At 37.3% G+C, this 18346-nt stretch overlaps 1 protein-coding gene across 20 annotated transcripts in view; it reads right to left on the bottom strand.

The window, feature by feature from the left end:
• The window catches only part of KMT2C (lysine methyltransferase 2C), a 273989-nt gene that overhangs the window by 156732 nt on the left and 98911 nt on the right, over window positions 1-18346 (bottom strand). For 2 of the 20 annotated variants that reach the window (XM_032244951.1, XM_032244953.1), the window contains one exon: window positions 976-1052. The exons of the other annotated variants lie outside the window; for them this stretch is intronic. In XM_032244951.1, the coding sequence (XP_032100842.1) occupies window positions 976-1052 (77 nt within the window). Of the gene's footprint in view, window positions 1-975; window positions 1053-18346 lie in introns of those variants that run through there. 20 annotated transcript variants of the gene reach the window in all.

Raw genomic sequence — 18346 nt, 5'->3', positions numbered from 1 at the left:
AGAATTTATGGGTGAAGGGCATAATCTATACCTTGAAAATGATGGTAGTTACATGACTGTTCATATATACAAAATCATGTTCAATATACACCTAGAAGGGGTGAATTATAGTGTATGCAAAATATACCTTAGTAAAACAATGACTCACACATAAATATATTTATTTATTTATTGAGTAACAGCATAGGGGCTAATATCAGAATAACTTTCCTGAAGAATAACTTTCCTAAAATGCCTCAAATCTGAATAAAATGTAAAAGCTAACTGACTGAAGTTAATTGTAAATAACCAAGAACTGGCTGGAATGGGAGGACATTTTACCCTTGGGAAAAAAGGGTATATCATTGGCTAAAATGTCTATTTAAACAGAGTTTCAATGCTGGGCACGCTGACTCAAGCCTGTAATCCCAGCACTCTGAGAGGCCGAGAAAGGCAGATCACCTAAGGCCAGGACCTCGACAGCAGCCTGGCCAACATGGCAGAACCCCATTTCTACTAAAAATACAAAAATTAGCTGGGCGTGGTGGTGTGTGCCTCTAGTCCTGGTTACTTGAGAGGCTGAGGCATGAGAATTGCTTAAACCCAGGAGGTGGAGGTGGCTGTGAGCCGAGATCACACCATTGCACTTCAGCCTGGGTCACAGAGCAAGACTCTGTCTCAAAAGAAAAGAATATTCTACAACTAATATGTATAGTAATTCAAATAAAAATTTTAGTGGATGGGCTTAACAAGAGATTGGCTATGGTAGAAAAACGGTCCATCACCATGAAAATAAATAGCGTATCTATTCTGAGGAACTAAAGGTAAAAATACTGGGAAGAAAATGAACAGACCCTCAGTAATCTATGGAATAATATCAAATACACTAACATTCATGTAATCAGAGTTACAGAGGAAGAAGAGAGAGAAATGAGACAGAAAAAGAATAAGAAATAAAGGTCAAGCTTTTCACAAATTTGGAAAATATCAACTTACAGTTTCAAGAAGCTCAGCAAACCCCAAGCAGGATGAATACAAAGAAAACCACACCTAGGCACATCATAGTCAGACTGCTGAAAACCAAAGATAAAGAGAAAATCCTGAAAGCAGCCAGAGAATATCAAAACATTATTACATACATGGGAATAATGATACTACTGACACCACACCTAACTTCTCATTAGACACCATGGAAGAGAGGAAACAATGCAACATCTTTTAAATGCTTAAAGAAGGAAAACATAATCAACTGAGGACTCTATATTCAGGGGAAAAAAAAGTCAAAAATGAATTCAGACAAAATGCAGGAAATGTACTACCCCTAATCTTTCCACTAAATATAGCTTTAAAAACCCTTGGCCGTGATGCTGAAGACAAACGAAGACAACAAAACGAGAGAGGGAAGACCAACTAGGGTTGAAGGTCCCAAGAAACAAAAGATGATGAATGCCCTAGGTTTCCTTTCTGACTCATATATACAAGAAAAGTTGCTAGAAAAGCAGACAACTCAGAAACACCAGCAGTCACACACATACATAAAAGTCCAAGAAACTTCTGCTGTCTCCAGTCAAAAAAGCAGGGAAAACGGCAAGCTACCAAGACAAAAAAACTCATAGACAACAACAAACCAATTTAAGCCACATGGCACAAATAAAGCCCAAGCCACACACCTTTTGCAAAGACTAAAACTAAAAGGAGGACATAGTCCTTAGCCATTCCCCACTCCTACACACAGACAGCATGATATCACAGAAGGTCAAGTGGGGACACAGGACATTCATACCCACTCAGCAGTAACGTGGCTTCCTCCTTCTAGAGTGTAAGTGGAAAAAAGTAGGGAGCCTGAATTCAATACCCACGCAATGGTAAGGACATACCCCTACCCCTCCTTCTACAGGGATATGACAGGAGAAGGCTACTGGAGAATCAAAACTCAAAGCACTGCCTAATGGTAATGTACCCACCCCTCCATCCCAGTGTCAGCAGAGGCCAAGTGAAAAGCAGGAACCTTTTGAGCCAGGATGGTATCCACAAAGGTATAATGCAAAGGCCAGAGTTTTCACTCCTACTTAACATTTAGTAGGTATACTTCTCCATCAATGAGTCAACAAAGGCCCATTAAGGAATGGAATTTTCACACACACCTGGGAGTAGTAACAAGGCTGTGCCCCCCTCCACCACAAAAGCAGTTTCAGATAAATCCTACTAAAAGGGGGGATTTAAATAAAATGCAGAGCTTCATAACACCTAAAATACCAAGGATTCAAACAAATATAACATGTCATACCATTCTAAGAATCAGGAAAATCTGAATAGGAATTTGAAAATATAGTCAAAAGGTGAAAACAATGAGAATTCATAATTACCTGTCAAAGATTTTAAACTATATATTATAAAACTGCTTCAACATGCAATTACAGCCAGGCACAGTAGCTCACACCTGTAATCCCAGCACTTTGGGAAGCAGAGGTGGGGGAATTACTTGAGGTCAGGAGTTCAAGACCAGCCTGGCAAACATGGTGAAACACTGTCTCTACTAAAAATATAAAAATTAGCCAGGCATGGTGGTACCCGCCTGTAATCCCAACTACTCAGGAGGCTGAGGCATGAGAATCGCCTGAATCCAGGAGTCAGAGGCTACAGTGAGCTGAGATCATGTCACTGCACTCCAGCCTGGGCAGCAGATAAGACTACATCTCGAAAAGAAAAACAAACAAAAAAACAAGCAATTACAAACATAATTTTGAAACAAAGAAAACAATACAAAGTTTCAGCAAAGAAATCAAGAAGATACAAATATAGAGTTTAAAACTAAAAAATATACTAACAAAAATAAAATTCAAATTGAATAAGCTGTATAACAAAAAGGGAGAGATTATCCAACCTAAACAAGACAGAAAATAAACGGATTTAAAAAAAAAAAAAACAAGTGCCTGAGCGCAATAGCTAATGCCTATAATCCTTGTACTTTGGGAGGCCAAGATGGGTGGATCACCTGAGCTCAGGAGTTCAACACCAGCCTGGGCAACATGGCAAAACCCCATCTCTACTAAAAATACAAAATTAGCACAGTGATGCACACCTATAATCCAAGCTACTTGGGAGGCTGAGGCAGGACAATCACTTCAACCCAGGGACAGAGGTTGCAGTGAGCCGAAATTGTGCCACTTCACTCCAGCCTGGGTGAAATAGCAAAACTCTGGCTCAAAATAAATAAATACATAATTTTTTTAAAAAGAAATTAAAGACACTTGTGGGACTATAATAAATGATGCAACATTCCTGTCATTGGAATCTCAGAAAAAAGATGCAGCTGAACAATTAGTCAAAGAAATAATGGGTGAAATTTCCTCACGTTTATAAAGAAAAAGACCCACAGATTCAAAAAGTTGAATAAATCCAAAGAGGATACACACAAATAAATCAATGCTAATATATATCATAAATTTCTGAAAACTAAAGACTAAACTAAAAAACCTTGACAGAAATAAGAAATGACACCTTATCCAGAGATGAAAAACAACTCAACTGACAGGAGATTTCTCATCTGAAACCACTGAGGCCAGAACAATGCACCACAACATTTTTGCAAGTCCTAGAAGAACTGACAAGAATTCTATATCCACCAAAAACATCCATCAATAATGAATGGGAAATCAAGAAATTGTGAGATGAATGAAAACTAAAAATTAGTCATGAGACATAACTACATCAAAAGAATAGTTAGAAAAGGTGTTGAACCAGAAAGGAAAATGATAAAAAGGAGGATTCTCAGAACATCCTGAAGAAAGAAAGAACAAATAAATAGTAAAAATATGGGCAATAAAAGAGACTTTACCATTCCTTGCATTTCAAAATAATATTAAATTGTTATATGGTGCAAAAGCTATGGTGGGTAAAACTGTTGATATATTTCCAAAACTGAAGGCAGTGGCACCAAGCTGTACTAGAAGTTATTACATTCTCAACTGGTACTGCAATTGCAGTAAAAATAGAGGATCATTGAGAATATCATTGATGAAGCAGCAAAAATCATTAATGTTTTAAATCTTGATTCATGAATACGCATCTTTTAATTATCTATGTGACAAAATGAGAAATAAAGTATAAAACAATTCTGTTCCAACACAGTTTTTCTTGAGGTAAGAAACTTCTGGGATCAAGTGATTTATAAACTTAAAAAACTGTTTTCATGGAACACCATTTTTACATGCAAGAACAACTGACAAACAATGATTAAAAACTTGATTATCTTACATATTTATTCAAAAATGAATAAAGTGAACCTGTCACTTCAGGGAAAACTACTTACAACACGAGTGGCCAATAAGAAGATTTAAAAAACTTATATCCGCCAATGTAAGTTTAATTGATTATAATACTTAAAGACTTTTCTGATGAGATCAGTGGATTGTAACCAATGCGAATTTTGTTATTTATTAAAAATGTGTAGGGTCAGGCAAGGTGGCTCACACCTGTAATCCCAGCATTTTGGGATCACTGGAGGCCAGGAGTTCGAGGCCAGCCTAGTCAACATAGTGAAACACAATCTCTACTAAAAATACAAAATTAGTTGGGCCTGGTGGCACATGCCCCGTAGTCTCACCTACTCAGGAGGCTGAGGCATGAGCATCACTTAAACCTGGGAAGCCGAAGGTACAGTGAGGTGAGATCCCACCACTGCACTCCAGCCTGGGTGATACAGTGAGAGTCTGTCTCAAAAACAAAAAAACTATGTCAATAGTTGGAATATCTGGGGTGGGGAGCTGGGGAGAGATAGCATGGGGAGAAATGCCAGATATAGGTGAAGGGGAGGAAGGCAGCAAATCACACTGCCATGTGTATACCTATGCAACTATCTTGCATGTTCTCCACATGTACCTCAAAACATAAAATGCAATTAAAAAAAAAAGAAAAAAAAATAGTTGGAATATCTGGATTACTCAGTGAACCAATATTTTCTAAAGACCACTTAATAATGTTATAAAATCATATATGGTTAAAAGATCCCTTGAAATTGCAAGATAGTCTAATAAACTATAATTTTAAAGAGTAAAGATATAAAGTTCATTGATGGGACTGCAGTCTTCAGACTGCACCAAACCACTTGAAAAACTTGAGAAACTACCACTTCTCAAGCTTTGGTGTAGTATGAAACAGGAATATTCATCATTCTGAAATGGTTATCAACATACTTTTCCTTTTTCATAGTGTTTATCTTTCTAAGGCTGGTTTGTCTTCATATATTTCAACCCAAACCAACAAATTTAAACACACTGAATGCAAAAAACACATGACAGAATTCAGCTGTCTTATATTAAGCCAGACATTAATGTTTCAAAATAAAAGGAGTATACAGATGTCCTGAGACCAAAAAGTTTAAGAACACTGGTTATTAAGGCATATAAACACGAGTGGAATTCTTGCATCACGATATAAGTGTGACTTTAACTTTACTAGATAATTACAACCTGTTTTCCCAAGTGACTGTTCAAATGTTCAGTCTCTAATCTGTTGCGTAGGAGTTACCACTTACGCAAATCCAGGCCAACATTTACTACATTCAGACTCAATTTGTGCTTGCCTGACAGGTATGCAACACTATCTCACTGCAGTTTCAAATTTGCAATTCATGATTACTAATGAGATTGTGTACTTAGTCACGTGTTTACTGGACATTGGATTGCCTGTTTTGTAAATTGCCTGTTTGGGTGGTCTGCTCATTTCTCTACCGAGTTGTCCTTTGTTTTTCTTATTCATTTGTAGTCGTTTTTTCTAGAACCAATTCCTCTTCCTATTTGTTGCCATTATCTTCTTTCTCTCTGGGGTTGCTTTCATTCTTATGACTTTTTTTTTTTTTTTTTTTAAAGTCAGAGTTTCATTCTTGTTGCCCAGACTGGAGTGCAACGGCATCATCTTGGCTCACCACAACCTCCGCCTCCCAGGTTTAAGCAATTCTCCTGCCTCAGCCTCCTGAGTAGCTGGGATTATAGGCATGCACCACCACAACTGGCTAATTTTTTGTATTTTTAATAGAGACAGGGTTTATCCATGTTGGTCAGGCTGGTCTTGAACTCCCAACCTCAGGTGATCTACCCACTTCAGGCTCCCAAAGTGCTAGGATTACAGGTGTAAGTCACTGCGCCCGGCCTATAGTATCTTTTATTAACAGAAGATATTTCTCTAATGTAGTTGAATGTTGCAGTATTTTTCTTTACATTCAGTGCTTTCTGTATCTCAAAAATTCTTTTACAAAAATATTCTCCTTTTATTATCTTTCTAAAAGCTTATTATTTTAGGTGGAAATACAAGGAGCCAAAAGGGATTGGAAGACATTTTGTACTATTTGTTCTTTTTCTTAATTTTCATAATTCAATCTTACCTTCTAGTATGCCTGATAATTTCTGACTTATTGCTAAACTTTGTTTTTGAAAAATTATAGAGGTATTTTGACATAGTAGATGATGCCAGTTACCAAAGATTTTACTTTTTCCTCCAGACGGGCACTTCAGCTAGAAAAGATCACATTAATTTAATTTGCACATTAGCTGCTTTGAAGCTCATGATTATTCAGACTTGAGTCTTTATATTAACAGATTTTTCTCCCCAGTTTTCTCTTGTTTCAAAGGTGCAGGCTAGGGATTAGCAAACTTCTTCTGAAAAGCCAGATAACAAATATTGTTGGTTTGCAGAACGAGGCAAAACCAGGGATATCCTGAAAGTGTATCTATAACTATCTTACAAGAGAGTAAACAAATTTCCACAAATGTAGTGATAATTATTCAGAATATAATGATTTGAGTACAACTTTTTGTAATATAGGTCTACTAATGAAAATAATAGGATTTGAAAGGGGAAATAAAATTTCACTTAATTAGAGTTCACAGTTATTTTATTTATCATCAAAGTTGATTATAAGTGTTCATTTGTACATTCTGATCTACAACAAGATTTTATTTTTCTTTTTCTTAAGACACTGTCTTGCTCTGTGGTCCAGGCTGAAATGCAGTGGTGCAGTCTTGGCTCGCTGCAACCTCTGCCTCCCAGATTCAAGCTATTCTCTTGCCTCACCCTCTGGAATAGTTGGGATCACAGGCATGTGTCACCATACCTGGCTAATTTTTGTATTTTTTAGTAGAGACGAGTTTTTGCAATATTGGCCAGGCCGGTGGCCAATACTGCAAACCCGTGGCCTCAAGTGATCTGCCTGCCTCAGCCTCCCAAAGTGTTGGGATTACAGGTGTAAGCGACCATGCTGAGCCTACAATGAGATTTTCTATATCCATATTAGAAAATTTTTTTTACAGAGAGGTCTAATAGAAATCCACAAGCATGTAATGTTAATTGAGCACATTCATCTTTGAAAGTTACTTATAAAATTTATTAGAGTCTTCTCTTTACCTTTGTCTTTTAGCATGTCATTATACTGCAGAATACTCACTTCCAAATAAAGGACAGGATGAAGCTCCTGAATTATAGAGTAAAGTGGATTCTGAAATATGGAAATTTCCCTTATACTTCCCTCGAGGTCCAAAAACTGCTGCAGGAACTGTAGTTTGAGCTTGGAAAATATCTCTGAGCAAAATATCTCATCTTTATATGACAACAGAGATGTTGATTTTTATTTTAACTACTGACACCATATAAACTGTGTGAAGTAACTTGCCATTACCTGTGACCAAAACAACAATAGTTGTTGTAAAAGTAACCTTACCATAGCGTAAGGTTCACTTATAATCACTGCTCTGGCTTGTAATTTTAGGCTGAACTTTTTTACAAAATACTATCTAATCTACAGGAAAAGCCAACTTTCAAAGCTATTAAGTATTTAATAGTTGAAGGCAATCTCATTCAGAAGAATTTCAATCGCATTCCTCAGCACACACACACAAAAAAAAAACTGCAATGGAACTTTACCACTGCCAAGTCATTAAGTTGCTATGTAGAAGAGCAATTCAGTACATTCTGCCTTTGTACCTAACAAAAATTCACAGGATTTGATGATGAAGTCCACAAAAGCAAGTTAAAGTCACTGCTGACACTATTAAAATAGTTCACTAAAACATGACAGACGTAAATATTTCCTGCAAAGTACCTGCTAATAAATACAATAAATAATCAGGCTTTAAACATCTGACAATTAACAAACTTTGTAAAAATTTGTCCAAATAAAGTCTTTTTCTGCTCCAGTTATTTTTGCCACTATCAACTGTAACACATCTTAGCAGATTCCACTTCAGGTTGTACTAAATTAAGTGTCCATTGAACTTTTCTGAGAACATTTTCTCTTGTAGTTGTTTCACACAGACTATTCATAAACACTAATTCTTCAGTCATTTCAACTCAGTATTGATTTCTGGATTATTTAACAACTGAAGAGTACTGGTAACACCTATTCTTCAATCAAAAGCCTAAGAAAACCAAGAAAAATCATTCACCTTCTTTCCAAAATGACTTGATATTACTCCCAATACCCTCGGCTCACTGCAACCTCCACCTCCCCGGTTCAAGTGATTCTCCTGCCTCAGCCTCCCAAGTAGCTGGGACTACAGGCACGTGCCATCACACCCAGCTATTTTTATATTTTTTAGTAGAAACAGGGTTTCGCCATATTGGACAAGCTGGTCTCGAACTCCTGACCTTGTGATCTGCCTGCCTCAGCCTCCCAAAGTGCTAGGATTACAAGCATGAGCCACTGAGCCCAGCCCTGTCCTTAACTTTGAGAGCAATTACTCTCACTGAAAGGCTAATAGTCTTTTTTAAAGTTTATTTTCTATGGACACATTTTTGGTTACCATAATAAAACATAATTTAATTAAGCAGTGTTGGTAATGGTGGGTAACAAATGAGCCACTGAAAAACACTTTAATTATAGCTTAATTTCCATTTTTTGTGTTTGAGGAGAAATTCTATCATGATAAAATTTTGTTTAATTTACCATTTTTTTCTAATCTGTTAGTTTTATTTCCGTTAGTTGGGAATACTGTGAGAAATGCCTGGTAATGCTGACATATACTGTATTCTTTTAGCACGGCCACAGTGTTCTGGCATAATAAATATAATGTTTTGCCATCTAATTTGACTATGCCTCAAAAGTTTTATATATAAAGTCCACTTTTCTCCTTTTCTTGTTTTAACATGATAGGTAGGTATGTACTGTACTGGTAATCACAGAAATAAATACGATGCCGGGGCAATGTGTATGGCATACAAACATACACAAACACACTGACAAACTGTATGTCATTGTGAATGGTAGCATGCAGAGTAGCAATCTGAAGCATATGTGCTCTCTGTAGCAACCAACTCTGACACTATAGTGCAACAGAAGTCACACACAATACACAAATAAATAGGTGTGGTTATGTTTCCATAAAACTTTAGTTTTGAACACTATACTTGAATTTCATATGATTTTCCTATATGATGAAATATTATTCCCTTTTAAATTTTTTTCAGATATTTTAAAAGGTAAAAACCATTTTTAGCTCATGGCCCACATAAACATAGCTGGAGGGCTGACTGTGACCCACAGGCTGTCATTTGCTGACACCCTGTGTAGCTTTCAGGGTCCCAAATAAAAGTCTACAGTACTTAATGGCTCCTAAATTCCCTTTCTGTCTTTCCAGCTCTATAGACTGCCAGAAACCCTTCTCAGCTATTCAACCTCTCAGCTGGATTTTTATGAACTGAGCAAATAACTCAAGGGGAAAAGAAAATTTAATGTTGGGCCAAACTCTGCACAATCTTACTCTCTGAGTTTTCAGTTCCTCAAGACCTCACCACTCTTCTAGTTTCAGATCCCTTAAATATTTGAAACAATATTTTATAGTTTCTCTAACTGTTCCCAGTGGAAAGGCTACTATAAACCAAGTATCTCTGCCATACAAAGAGGTGGAAATAACACTTATACTACCAAATATAAAGACTAAGTATAAAGCTACGGTAACAATGGCATCATGATATATCAATGGGATTCTCAAATACACAAAGAATAAAACGGAAAACCTATGAACAATCTAAAATATATTGAACATTTGCTATATAATAGGTTATATTTCAAATAAGGGGAGAAAAGATGTTTCAATAAATGATGTAGTAAGAATTGGCTCTCTGTATGTGAAAAAAATAAAATTAAACACCTTTATCAAATGATACATAAATCAATTTCAAATAGATAAAGCACTTACACAATAGTACAGAACTAGAGAAATAAGCTTTTGAAATATATTTTCAAAACACATTAGAAACTGTTGAAAGGTTTCTAACTTTTGAAATAAATACATTACCATGGTTCAAAAGTTCCTAAAGGGTATGCAGTACAAAATCACCTTGCATACAACTACATAAAATGAGTTTCCTAGAGGCGAAAAATTTTTACCAGTTTCCTATCCAACCTTCACAAGACATTTTATGCATATATAAGTTCATATTACTCTCCACCCCTCCCCTGCACTTTACATTCAAGGTGTCCTTTACAATATCAAAGAATACCATCCACCTTACCACAAAGGTAAATTCACTAAACTGAGACAATTTCATTCAATGGGCCTACCAAAATTTAACTATGTTTTAAACAGACATACAAAACTCTTTATTTTCTAAAACAGAAATTTTTCAGATTCCTCTTAGCTCCAAGGTGTCAAGGTGACAGGAAACAAACATTTATTCATTTATTCATTCATTTTTGAAACAAGGTCTGGCTCTATTGCCCAGGTTAAAGTGCAGTGGCGCAATCTCAGCTCACTGCAACCTCTGTATCCTGGGTCCAAACCATCCCTCCTACTTCAACCTCTCAAGTGGCTGAGACTACAGGTATGCACCATCACACCCAGCTATTTTTTTTTCCCTTTTAATAAAGAGACAGGGTCTCGCCATGTTGCCCAGGCTGGTCTTGGAACTTGTAAGCTCAAGTGATCTGCCTGCCTGAGTCTCCCAAAGTCCTGGGATTACAGGTGTAAGCCACCATGCCCAGTCATATCAATTTTTAAGCAAATGTATACCTAACAGCATTCCAAGGTCAAATAAACAGCTAGAATTATCTTGCTGTATCTTGTGCTTAACATTGTGATTAAATAATCCATTGTTAATTTTTTGATGTCTTCCTTCTAACCCTGCATTTTAGAGTGCAAAAATAAAATAATTTCTTACTGTGTGCATGAAGATTGAATATTGACAGGTAACATGACTTGGAAAAGATGTCACTTGACATTAGCTAACAATGTCAGAGACAGATTATGAAGACTCCTGACTGCTGGCAAGGATTTTCCTTAATTAAAATAATAATAAGGAAACAGTTCCCTTTTTCTTTTCTGCCTCTGAATGCTATCCTAAGAGTGCAATGCTTAGGGGTCCTGCCCACTATCTTTTGCCCATGACAGGAACTGGACCAAGCAAAAGACCAGTATGTTTTGGATGCACCAAGAAAAGATGGTAAGAATCTGACAACTTGTTATTATGAAGCTACGCAACTACCCATCACCTAACTCCTAATATTCGATTGTCAAATAATGAACTTTTTGTAATATATTGAGTTACTTGCACAATACTACTGATTCTGGCCAAGATGGAGTCACAAAGACCAGATTTACGCTCCTCCCTGAAACAACCATAAAAAAACAAAGACATGGCAGGGTATGGTGCTCACACCTGTAATCCCAGCACTTTGAGAGGCTAAGACAGGTGGATCACTTGAGGTCAGGAGTTTGAGACCAGCCTGGCAAACATGGTGAAATCCCATCTGCACTAAAATTTTAAATGTGTGGATGGATGGATGGATGGATGGATGGATGGATGGATGGATGGATGATGGATGGATGGATGGATGGATGGATGGATGGACGGACGGACGGACGGACGGACGGACAGACGGACGGACAACATGTGCAAATATGTGAACATATATATCATATGTGAACATGAGACAACAAAGAACTCTGGATCTTTGAGAAATGAGAAACAAAAGCAGTAAGCTCTACATATGCCCCAGCACACAACCTTGAGAGACTTTCCAGGCCATTGCATAGAGAGTGGCAACTGAGGCAAATCCCAGCTGACTCCTGAGTGAGAGAGAAAGCTGAGCACCAGCAGAGAAAAAAGCAGCAAGGAATAACTTACAGAATGCTAAGATGAGGGTTACATAGAAAAGAACCTCAGAAGCCTATAGAAATCCCCTTTCAAGCATTCACCAGAGAACTGATCAGCATATGCATATGAGAAAACTAAGAGACCAGAAAAAGAACCATCAGAAAGAACGGGAGGGAACCGGGCCTGGGACTCATACAAAGCCCGGAATAGTGTCTGTTCCCACTAGCCAAACTGGGAAAATTCATAATTCATCGAACATTCAACGGAGTCCATAGGAAAATCTTGCCTCAGTGGTGAGGAATAATTAATCCTGAACTAAGCACTCATTCATATTTGCCTAATAAATCATAAAAACAAAACCCAAAAGAATGAAACTGTTTATAAATAACTACATATCAAAACAAAGCTCAAGGAGATTTACAGAATAAAGAAAATAGCCAGAACCCAAGGTAAATTTTACAGCTAAATAAAGTTTATCAGGCATAAAAAGAAATAGACAATAATGATACCAAATGAAAATAATGAATCAAAACTGACCCAGAACTTACAGAGATGTTAAAATTAGCAGAGAAGGACATTAAAACTGCTATTATACATGTATTCCATATAATCAAAAAGTTAAAGAAAGACATGGAAGATAAATAAAAAAGGCCAAAATCAAACTTTCAAAGACAAAAACATTTGAGATGAAAATTACAGTGGATGTAACTAAAGCAGATAGAAACTGCAGAAGAAAAGATTAGCAAACCTGAAGATATAAGAACAGACACTAAAGTACAAAAAGAAAAATAATATTTAAAAAATAATTTTTAAAAAGCATCAGTGAGCAGTTGGGCAATTTCAGATGGCCTAATATACAGTTAACTGGAGTCCCCAAAGGAGAGAAAAGAGGAAGAGAAAAAAATACTTGAAGAAATAACTGCTGAAAACTTTCTAGCTATAAGAAATATTAACTCACAAATCCAAGCAGCTCAGCAAACTCCAAGCACAAGAAACATGAAAAAAATTACACTAAGGATAACATAATCAATTGTTCAAAATCAGGGAACCATTATTAATAGCAGCCATATAAAAAGACATGTTACCTATAGAAGAGCAAAGACAAGGCCATCAGATTCTTATGAGAAACAATGCAAGTGAGAAGACAGTGGCACATCTCTAAGGTTCTAGGAGAAAAAGTCAACTAGAATTCTATGCCTGGCAAAAATATCTTTCAAAAATGAAGGTGAAATAAAGATACATCAGAAATATAAAAAATGAAATACTTCATCACCAGGAGACCTTCACTGCAAGAAATGTAAAGGATATTCTTCAGAAAGAAAATGATGTCAGACGAAAATCTGGATCAATACAGAGGAATAAAGAGCACCAAAGTGGTAACTATATGAGCAAACGTCTTTTAAATGTTTTATTATTATTTAAATCTGAGAGATATATGTTTAATAAAAAAAAAAAACAGCAAAAATACATTACAGAGTTTATAACATATGTAAAAGTCAAATGCACAGCAGTAATAACAAAAAGTCCAGGAGAGAAGAAAGGAAAAGTAAATGAAGAAATGTTTTTATTATAGATGAAATGTACAATATTACTTGATGGTAGGCCTCTGCTAGATGCGTATTATAAATCTTAAAGCAACCACAAAAAAATAATTTTTAAAAAAGGTAAAGGTAATAAAAAAGAAGCAAAACGGAATTATAAAAAATAATGTAGGCCGGGCGCGGTGGCTCAAGCCTGTAATCCCAGCACTTTGGGAGGCCGAGGCGGGTGGACCACGAGGTCAAGAGATCGAGACCATCCGGGTCAACATGGTGAAACCCCGTCTCTACTAAAAATACAAAAAAAAATTAGCTGGGCATGGTGGCGCGTGCCTGTAATCCCAGCGACCCAGGAGGCTGAGGCAGGAGAATTGCCTGAACCCAGGAGGCGGAGGTTGCGGTGAGCCGAGATCGCGCCATTGCACTCCAGCCTGGGTAACATGAGTGAAACTCTGTCTCAAAAAGAAAAAAAAAAAAAGTAAAAGAATGCCAGAAGGCCAGGCGCAACAGCTCACACCTATAATCCCAGCACTTTGGGAGGCCAAAGCAGGAGACTGACTTGAGCTCAGGAGTTTGAGACCAGCCTGGACAACATAGTGAGACTCCATATATAAAAAAAATAAAGTAGCCAGGTATGGTGGTGCACAACTGTGGTCCCAGCTATCTGGAGGCTGAGGTAGATCACTTGAGCCCAGGAAGTCAAGAATGCAGTAAGGTATGATCACACCACTGCACTCCAGCCTGGGTGACAGAGCAAGACCCCATCTCAGTAGGTGGGGAATGCAAGAAAAATGATGGGAAGAACAGATGGAGACAAATAGAAAACACATGAGAAAAGAATCACATTAAATGAACATGATCTAAATCCCCCCAATTAAAAAGCAGAGATTGTGAGAGAAACAAAACTGTTGCCTGCAAGAAACACAAGTTAAATATAAAGATGCAAACAGGTTAAAATAAAAGGATGGAATAATATACACCATGCTTACACTAGTCAAGAAAAAGCCAGAGCGGATATATTAATATCAGACAAAGCATATTTCAGAGTTAAATACAAGATTTTTCCACTACTTGCAGTCAAAAGTATCCTTAACACTCTTTATTCTGCTCAAAGTTACAAAGTTCTTTTGTATAAACATTAGAGCACTTAGCCTGCCTATGACGGAGAATAACCCAGTTTTATATACCATACAACACTTACTATAGTACATTAGACAAAAATATGTAGAATTTGAGACACCTTCCAATTATAGTACAAAACTCTCTGCATAAAAAAATTAACAAAGCAGATCTGAGACTACCATATTATCCTGTGAAAGGTCTGTTTACACAGTTGGTCCTACGCTGTTTCTGAGAACTTGAATTTCAAGAGGGTTCCCTAACCGATAATCATGGTTTACTCTATCTAGACTAGGGAAATAATGTGGCTTATCCTGCTATTCTTTTTATCAGTCTGGAAATTTCACACAAACTAGGCAGAGAGTATACCTATGTGACTAGCCCAGAAAAAAACCGTGAGTTTCTTGGGCAGTCACATACATTGTTGTATTTTCATTAAGGTGGAAACAAGGTGATCTGTGTAATCCTGATGGAAGGCATAGCACATAAGGAAGACTGAACGTGGATGTTTTCTAGAGTCTGTGTCTTTTTTCATTGAGGTCTTTCTACTCTATGTCCATACTATATGTTACAGTAATAAATCTTAGCCATTACAACTCTAAGCTGATCCCCATGAGTCTTTCTAGCAAATCTTCAAACATGGAGGCAGTCTTGTAGACCCCTGACAGAAATATAGGCTGTGATCTCTTAAGGTTTATCCTTCCTCTTAAAAAGCTATAAAGGGCTGGGTGCAGTGGCTCACACCTATAACAACTAGCACTCTGGCAGGCTGAAGTGAAGAACTGCTTGAGCCCAGGAGTTAAGAGACCAACCTGGGCAACAGAGCAAGACCCTGTCTCTTTTTTTTTTTTTTTTTTTTAAAAAAAAAAAGGAAAGTTACCCAGGTGTGGTGGCATGCACTTGTGGTCCTAGCTACTCTGGAGGCTGAAGCAGGAGGACTGCTTGAGCAAAGGACATTGAGGCTGCAGGCACTTGTGGTCCCATCTATTCTGGAGGCTGAGGCAGGAGGACTGCTTGAGCCCAGAAGTTGAGGTTGCAGTGAGCCATAATCATGCCACTGCACTACAGCTTAGGCAACTGACACTCTGTCTCTTCAAAATAGAAGTAAAAACAAACAAACAAACAAAAAACAACTATAGGAGAAAAGGAAGGATACATATTCTAAGAATTTTTAAAATTTACATGAAAAACACTAGGATTCTATAGAAAATAAAATAGTATTAAATAACATTTTTTATAAAATAGATACTAACAAATTACCTTATGTAAAAGATCCAAGTCAGTAACTTAAAGGATCTTACATAAAAGTACTTTCCATTGGTTGGAAGAGACGTGCTGAGAGACTTTTACTATATATTGTTTTTCCATTTCTTTTAGACAAATTACATTTAAAAGTTTAAATCTCCTTATCTACATTCTTAATGTGAATTGCCACCTTACTATAGGAAAGCTATTTTTGTTTGCTTCTGCAGTTTACAAAAAGAACAAAAACATTAAAAATGTACAACTGTTCTCACAGAACTAAGGTGTTTTTACACAAAGCTATCTGGCACAAAATACAATGAAATTTCAATACAGAATTAAGGCAGGGGATGAGGGGGAGAAGGAAGAGGTTACCAATTCTAAGAGGGAAGACAACAAAAATATTTTTTTCATGTTTTAAGAGTAAAACACTGAACTGTTTATTATTTATTTACTTTTGAGATGGAGTCTCAGGCTGGAGTGTGATGGCATGATCTCAGCTTGCTGTAGCCTCAGCCTCCAGGGTTCAAGCAATTCTCCTGCCTCAGCCTCTGGAGTAGCTGGGATTATAGGCGCATGCCATCACGCCCAGCTAATTTTTGTATTTTTAGTAGAGACAGGGTTTCGCCACGTTGGCCAGGCTGGTTTCAAACTCTTGACCTCAAATGATCTGCCCATCCTTGGCCACCCAAAGTGCTAGGATTACAGGCGTGAATCACAGTGCCAGGCCAACACTGAACATTTTATTCAGAATGTCATCATTTTATTCAGTAATTTATGGATTACTTCTTTTTGAGGGGCAATACTGGGAATACAAGAGAAAGGAGTTTATTGATTGATTGATTGATTTACTGTTTTTTGAGATAGAGTCCTGCTCTGTTGTCCAGGCTGGAGTGCAGTGGTGCAGTGGTGCAATCTCAGCTCATTGCAACATCTACCTCCTGGGTTCAAGCACTTCCGCCTCAGCCTCCTGAGTGGCTGGGATTACAGTACAGACACAGGCCACCATACCCCGATAATTTTTGTACTTTTAGTAGAGACAGGATTTCTCCATGTTGGCCAGGCTGGTCTCGAACTCCTGACCTCACATGATCCACCGGCCTCGGCCTCCCAAAATGCTGGGATTAAAGACATAAGCAACCATGCCTGGCCAAGAATGGAGCTCTAGATAAACAAAATGATTAAACATTTGTAGCATGTAGAATGAAACTATTCCCTCAGTAATACTGAAATTATCCAGATTTCCAAGATGTTGGTAGCACCCCTAGAACTTCAAAAGGGAAATTAAAAGAGAAACACCATTATCCTTTCTGAAACACAGATTCACTGTATGCCATATTATTCTATCTATTAAAAGATGAATAAAGTTTCCCCTGGAAAAACTAAAAACAATCTGAGGTATATTTCAGAAAAAAGAAATTGCTTGATAAAGATGCCATGTAAAAACTGAAGAAATTATTTTAAATATATTAATTTTCACACAGGAATAATACTGTCAAACCAGGGTTTCTCAAACTCAGCACTATTGACATTTTAAGCTGTATAGTTCTTGGTGTGGGAGGCCATCCTGTATATTATAGAATGTTTAGTGGCAGCCTTGGCCTCTACCCAATAGAGGCCAGTAGGACATACCTCCTCATTCAAGGTAATGCACTAAATTTTGCCCTTCACTGGCAAATGTCACCAATGCATGTATTTATCCCATTAGTAACTCTCTTTTTCCTCATCTCACAGTGCTTACAGCCTTGGCGTAAAACATTCAAAGAAAAAGACTCACATCCACATATTCAGACAGAAAAAAAATCTCAAACAAATGTAAAGTTGCAGATGTTGATATGTTACATAAAGGAGATATACATGGCTGGGCATGGTGGCTCACGCCTGTAATCCCAGCACTTTGGGAGACCAAGGTGTGCGGATCACTTGAGGCCCGGACGTTGAGACCAGCCTGGCCAACATGGCAAACCCTGTCTCTACTAAAAATACAAAAATTAGCTGGGCATGGTGGTGCACGCCTATGATATCAGCTACTTGGGAGGCTAAAGTGGGAGGATCACATGGGCCCAGGAGGCAGAGGTTGCAGTGAACTGAGATTGTGCGACTGCACACCAGCAAAAAAAATAAAAATAAAGGAGATATACATATTCCACTGTGAATGCATAATAAAGCTGCATACTCAAACATTTCTTATTAAAAGATGTGCACAATCAAAAAGTTTACAGAGTACTACAACCTCTCATCTGAGCTTTATAGTATCTTGTTCTCTTCTACTTTCTTGATTGAAAAGCCTAATTCTAACTTCAGTTTATTTCAGTATCTAGCTTCTACGGCTCTCACAGGTTTAAAAAAAAAAAAAAAAAAAAAAAAAAAAAAAAAAAAAA

This window comes from Sapajus apella, unplaced genomic scaffold (genome assembly GCF_009761245.1).
Source record: "Sapajus apella isolate SASKATOON/1434 unplaced genomic scaffold, GSC_monkey_1.0 scaffold56, whole genome shotgun sequence".
In the NCBI taxonomy this organism is placed as follows: Eukaryota; Metazoa; Chordata; class Mammalia; order Primates; family Cebidae; genus Sapajus; species Sapajus apella.
Note: the sequence above shows the minus strand (reverse complement) of the source record. Positions and strands in the feature narration are given on the sequence as shown.